This window comes from Clytia hemisphaerica, unplaced genomic scaffold (genome assembly GCF_902728285.1).
Source record: "Clytia hemisphaerica strain Z4C2 unplaced genomic scaffold, Clytia hemisphaerica genome assembly, whole genome shotgun sequence".
NCBI lineage: Eukaryota > Metazoa > Cnidaria > Hydrozoa > Leptothecata > Clytiidae > Clytia > Clytia hemisphaerica.
In genome coordinates, this window is record NW_027104114.1 from 2,026,661 (window position 1) to 2,032,886 (window position 6,226).

The 6,226-nt window shown below is 33.7% G+C and overlaps 1 protein-coding gene across 1 annotated transcript; it reads right to left on the reverse strand.

The window, feature by feature from the left end:
• Positions 1-1,086: 1,086 nt before the first annotated feature.
• On the reverse strand, positions 1,087-5,160 carry LOC136813459 (XK-related protein 6-like). The gene is made up of 4 exons (XM_067069980.1): positions 4,861-5,160; positions 3,404-3,657; positions 2,067-3,231; positions 1,087-1,430 (listed from the first exon to the last, which is right to left on the reverse strand). Exons 1-4 carry the CDS (start codon positions 5,062-5,064, stop codon positions 1,386-1,388), a joined length of 1,668 nt encoding a protein of 555 aa, XP_066926081.1. The 5' UTR covers positions 5,065-5,160; the 3' UTR covers positions 1,087-1,385.
• Positions 5,161-6,226: the final 1,066 nt, after the last annotated feature.

The following is a 6,226-nucleotide window of genomic DNA, read 5'->3' on the forward strand; positions in this document are numbered from 1 at the left end:
TTACTCGAAGAAAAAAAGTGTTAAAAAGTGTTGAAAAGCGGTACTCTACAATTTAGATTACCTTAAGCGAACTAGAATTTGTGGAACTAATTTTCGTGGTTTGCACCCACTTTTTGTCGAAATTCTTTCGTTTTCCTAGGAGTTTTCAAGAATTTATAGTAAAAATTACATTTCGTAGAACTAATTTTCGCGGAAGACACCAAAAAACGCGAAAATTATTTCCGCGAAAATTGATATAATTACATAGCATAGAATTCATCTATGGTTTCGAGTTATCATCTTCCAAATGTCCTAAAGATATGGCTAAATATAGCGCTATGAAATTGAAGTAGCATCAAATGATATAGCGAGGGACAAAAAGACAAAAAGAAACAAATAAGTACACCTTGCAAATATTGTGATCGAAGAATGTGCCTCGTTAATTTTGTGAATATCCTTTTAAAAAGCCATAATATTACTCAGAGAATTTCCCCTGAATTACTTTAAAAATTATATCATAGTTCCAACATGATCGATTAACTTAAGGATACTTCTTAAAATATTATTTTAAAAACAAACTGGACGAATAAAATAATGGCTTCAAATGATCATAATATACATGCTTTGAGCAAAGTTTTCTTTTCAATTGAGAATATCATATAAATAGAAGAAAGAAAATAAGTCAAATTTAAAACAATATGTTACAGTAATTACAATAATGAATCTGTCAATATGAAATTACGCTAATAAATTTTATAAAAAAATAAACACATAGTAGCTATATTACGATTTTGCGTAATAGCCGCAACAATATCCCTAAAATTATTTCTCTTAAAGAATGTTAAGGGCTACATACACTACACAATATATTGTCAGGCAATATATTGATGATATATTGCTGAATGTCGACAATATATTGAAAAGGTGTCCGCAATATATTGTCAGCTCGATTTGCAATATTCCAACAATAAAGGGGGATTGTTTACAGAAAGAAAATTCCTTTTTATAATAGAGTACCAGTTGTTTACTTCGTACATTACGGTCCGCAAACCATATTGTCGAATATTGTTCGTCAATATATTGTGTAGTCTAAGTAGCCCTTTAGGCTGCAAGCATCCCCTCTCTCTGATATAATTTGATATATCGCATGAAAAATCACTGAATTATGACAACATCTTTATTAGACATTTTAGAGACTTCTTAAAGCAATCTAGAGGACGCAGAAGGGAGAAATCTTTATGAATTTGATACACTAGATTACAAGCTATTATTCTTTTATAAGAGATCTAAAAAATAAAGCTAACTGTAAATTTTTCCTAAGTATAAAAAAAACGTTTGTTTTAAGGTTTTCTAAGGTCTCTCTAAGCCCTGTAAAAGTATTTGAAATGAAATGGTGACTACAGAAATTAATCGTCGACATCAAACAACCCATTTTGTTTGTTATTTCGAATCTAAAGTAAATGTAAACGTGTTTTTTAATCATTGTCTTTTCAGAAGAAGAATAACAAACATCATAGAAACAAACGGACAAACAATATAAACAATTAGAAATTTTATAAAAATTAATTTCTCTTTGAAGAGTAATAAAAACTGGTCAACAAACTAAACTGAAAATTTGTCCTGCGTGCCTTCTGCAGTAAGAATCCTCTTGCTAAAGTCAAATAAACTAAAAATTAGAAAAATACGAATCGCGTTTACGGACGAAACTGTTGTAGTGTATCTTAATTTCACAGGTTTAAAGGAATAATCAGATGTTTTGATATTTTGAATGTGAATGTGTTACAAGCTTTTTTACTTTTAGTATAAAAAAAATAGAATTTCGACGTGAGAACCGTGCAATAACATATTTTCAGAAATTTGTGATACCTCGATTTTGGAAAATAGTTAGAAAAAATACTTGGAGGTTTTACTCACGACCACAGGTTTCTGCAAGCTAAAAAACCTAAAAACATCTGATTATCCCTTTAGGTTGTCTTCAAGAGTGTTTGCACCATTTTGGGTTTATGGAAGTTTAATACCGTGTTAACAGCTTTACAGAAATTATTACTAACAATTAAAAGACGTTTCTATACAAAGAATTTACTGACCTTTCCAGAGTGATCAAACGAAACTGATCTTTTCACATCAACCGTATAACTGACAATATGTCCACCATTTTGCGCAGGAACCAACATCAAAACATCGTTGCCTTTCTTTAAGCGGACAGGCGATTCTTCGGTAGCACCGTAACTCCCATTTTGTTTAGCGTTGGTGGACGGTGAGTCAATCTTAGCTCGTCTTCGTTTTGGAGAGGGTGTCGATAATTCTACATCGACTGACAATGAGCGCCTCATATGAGGTGTTTTTCGTTCACTATGGACTGAGCGTTCATCGCCGGGACTAATTTTCGGGGTAGCTTGTTCTTCGCTATCATGTGAACTGGTATTACATTCATAATTCTGGCCTTCTTTGCGACAACAACAATTACACCAGCCTTCCGTGATATCTTGTTTAGGATGGAAGAATTTGTAATAAGCCAACATGCTCAATAAACCAATAAGAAATCCACCCCAAGTGAAAACTATTGCACCGATCTCCAAGATACCAATTTGAGATCGTGTCGGATACCAGATAGCGATCAAGAGAGAGTTCTCAATAAAGAAAATGATGTAATACGCCATAACGCGAGCTCGAGTCGTTCCTTCCTTGACGCTAATAAAGCAAAACACATATACTACACCCATTACTATAGCAAATATCCTCTCTAGGGTAATCTGGAAACATCGGTTCGAATGTGCACAGAACTCGCTACCTTCGTAACTCAACCAGATAACCATGGCAAGCCAATGTATAAATACTACAGGCACGACGATCCAACCAAACTCGGTTGTGAATAAAGTCAGTGCGGCAACACGTGAAGAAATCATGCTTAATCGATAAATAACTTGAAACGTATACCCACATATACTAAAGCCTTTACGTTTGTTACACAGTCGTAAAGCGTGTGAATAAGAAACCATAGACCAGCCGATAGATCCTATTGACAATGATATAGCCGAGATAATCACCCAGTCTTGGAATAAAGTTATTCGACGGCCAAAAGTCGATAAAATGTATAACTGGAGAACTACTTGGGGTGCTGACTCTAAGAAACATTCGAAGAGTCTTAGTAGAGTGACATCCCGCCAGCCTTCTAAGTAACGAGAGAAATCTTCTTGTTTTGGTTTAGATGATATCAGTGTTTTTGTACCATACCAAAAGGCTTTCATATACCTACAACAAATTACATATAGTGTATATCAAAGAACATATTAATAATTATTCTATCGTCAATTAACTTGTGTCATTTTCTAGTTCAATCTCTTTGATACGGGGAGACACAAAACTATTTTTGTTTGCGTGATTTTGACTAAAACTACATATTGAAACATTTACAATTCCTAACCTTTCGATTGTGCTCAATTGCAAGAAATGAAGAAAGTAGGACAATGTGCTTTGGCCTTGCTCATCATCATGATACCATCTGCTTGAAAACAATTGCAACACAAAGGAGGGAAGGATGATGAGGATGATGGTCGGTGTAAACCAACTCCATTGTGATTGGTTGAAATAATTGTAAGCTGCTAGAATGTCTGTTCCGATATCACCAAGGTAGGTACATATTGATACGACAGCGATAAAACAGTCGATAAGATCTGCCTGAGAGAGAGAGAAGAAGGCGAAAAAGTGAAAAGTAAAAGATGATTGAAGTGAAAGAGGAAATTTTCTGGCTCGTATCAGTGTGCATATAGCAAGCTGTATTTTGAACTTGTAACATCAATTTTGTACTATTTTCTATAATAAGATCCAGTGAATCGGCAAGGTTTATTCTGGGAATAGAAAGATATCAAAGTTGACTCTAACACAATCGAACCGGAGCTGTACTTGGAGCTGGATGTAAAGCCGTCTGGAGGTAAAGCCTGGATGACGGCGTCTTGAAATGTGAGTATATTTTCCTTTCAATTGTTTTGCATGATTTTGTGTTTCATACCTTTCAGTAGCATTATTTTTGTTAAGTTTAAGAGCTTTACATGAAGGAAACTATGAGGCTAACATAGTGTCCTCCAGGGTTTGTTCCCCCCACCAAATTCTTGATTTTTTTAAATCTCCCCCCTCTTTTTTTCCCCCTATGACTTTTCAGTTTTTTAGTTTCCCCCCTCTTTTTTGCTTTCCCCCCAGAAAATTCTAAAAATATCATTTCCCCCCCCCCCCCCCCCATATACCCGTATAAATTTCTCAAATTTCAACCTGACACAGACGTAAAATTTTGCTGCAAAAGGAATACTAGACAAAATAGAACGAAAATTGGTTAATTTTCAATCATGATCTAATCACATGATATCATGTGGACTGACCTTGGTTGCTGAGATAAAATTGAAGTGATTTCACACTTCCCCCCACCAAATTTGCCAACTATCGATGTTTTCCCCCCTCTTTTTCCCCCCCTTTACTATTCAAATTTTCATTTTCCCCCCTCACCCATTCAAAACTGGAAAATTGATTTCCCCCCCCCCCTTTATAAAGGGGGGGGAGGATACTATGGGCTAATCATTAAATTACGTATTCTTTTTGAGGAAAAGGTAATATCATAAATGCCTGTATGTTACGTATGTACGTCCATAATCCATAAACATTTTCAAAACAACAAGAAATTTAAATGACGCATATGAAAACCATCGCTCGAAATATGGGCCTAAGTTCTAAGTAAAGCTCTATAATAATTTTCAGAGTGAGAAGTGGGAAAATGCTTCTTGATACTTAAGAATATTCTTTGAAAAAATGGATTCACACCTCACTGACCGCACATCTATAATCACAATCTTAATAATAAGGAGCACCTTAACAGTTATTAAAAGTCTTTACCTTCTCCGGCCGATATACACTTCCAGGTTTCCTTGTGAACCCTAGGTCAACTGTATCAAAGTTAGTCAGTGGTGGTTTTTGGCGTGAGATTCCTTGGTCGACAACATCAAGTCCTTGATTATCATCACCAAAGTCATCGTGGTTAGTTATTGGGTCAGCTTCTTCTTTATGTAAATTTAAGTGGTTTCTGTTTGCCATTGACATCCCAATGGCCCCATCTCGTTCAGTATGAACCTTTTAAATTCAAGAATTTTGTTTTATTTTGTTATCTGTCATAAATAAAGTAAAACATAGAGTTTCATGTATCATATTATATGATACTGATGTTATATCGACCTGAAATAAAGACTACAGGAGCAGAAAGCCATGCATCAACACTACGGCGATCCATTTTTATACAATATTTTCTTCACCTTCATGATGTCAAATTTTAGCAAATTTTTTGAGAAAAGTAAAAAACCTATGAATGAAAAAGTTCACAGGAAGAAAGAAAAATCTAATGTTTTTACAGTGTCATTTAAAAGATTTTCTTTGAAAATATTTAATAATTTATTTGACGATTTTTAAGAATTTATTCCCCAGTCAAAAGATAACAAATATGTTTAGAAAATTAAATTAATTTCTAGTGCTTGGTATTTTGCATACATTGATATTTAGCGATTCAAGTTAAAATAACTCACAGTGCTATTCTCAGCATGATAATTCTAAAAGTAAGAGAGGGATAAAAGAACAGAACTAGTTCAAATCATCTCAAATTTTGAGAGAGAAATGCCAATTATTTCAAAATAGCCATTTTGCACACCAAAATATCACAGACCTGTATGATTTCTGAGTAAACAAGAAGTTTTAACAGACAGTTGTATAATAACCAACAAGAGAAGTAACCAGACTTCCTAAAACCTATAAATACAGTAAAAAGAAACTATTCCTTTCTAACAAAGCAATATCCTTAAATTTTAAGGTATCTAAAAAAGCTATTAGCTTTTGAAGCAGTTTGGAGTAAAATTCATTGTTCAAAAAGTTGAATAATTATGATGCATGAAAAGAAGTATCACATAGAAAACTTATATTATAAATTTATTAATTTGAGGATGACTTGAAGTAAAAACATTGACTTTGGCAATTGGCAGGATAAATTGGTCATTTTTTGTCTACAAATCAGCTTTGAGGTAAATATATTTAGGAGTTATACAGTACTTTGAAGAATTATGAAAAAACTTAATTTTGGCAAGGACGTAATTAATATCTTTAATTTTGCTAAATGTGGCAAGTTTTGATAAAAGTTGACTTGTCAAATATTTCCAACACCAAACTTAGTCTTCTAATCCATTTGAACATTTGAGGCCTCTTAATTAAAAACCAATTA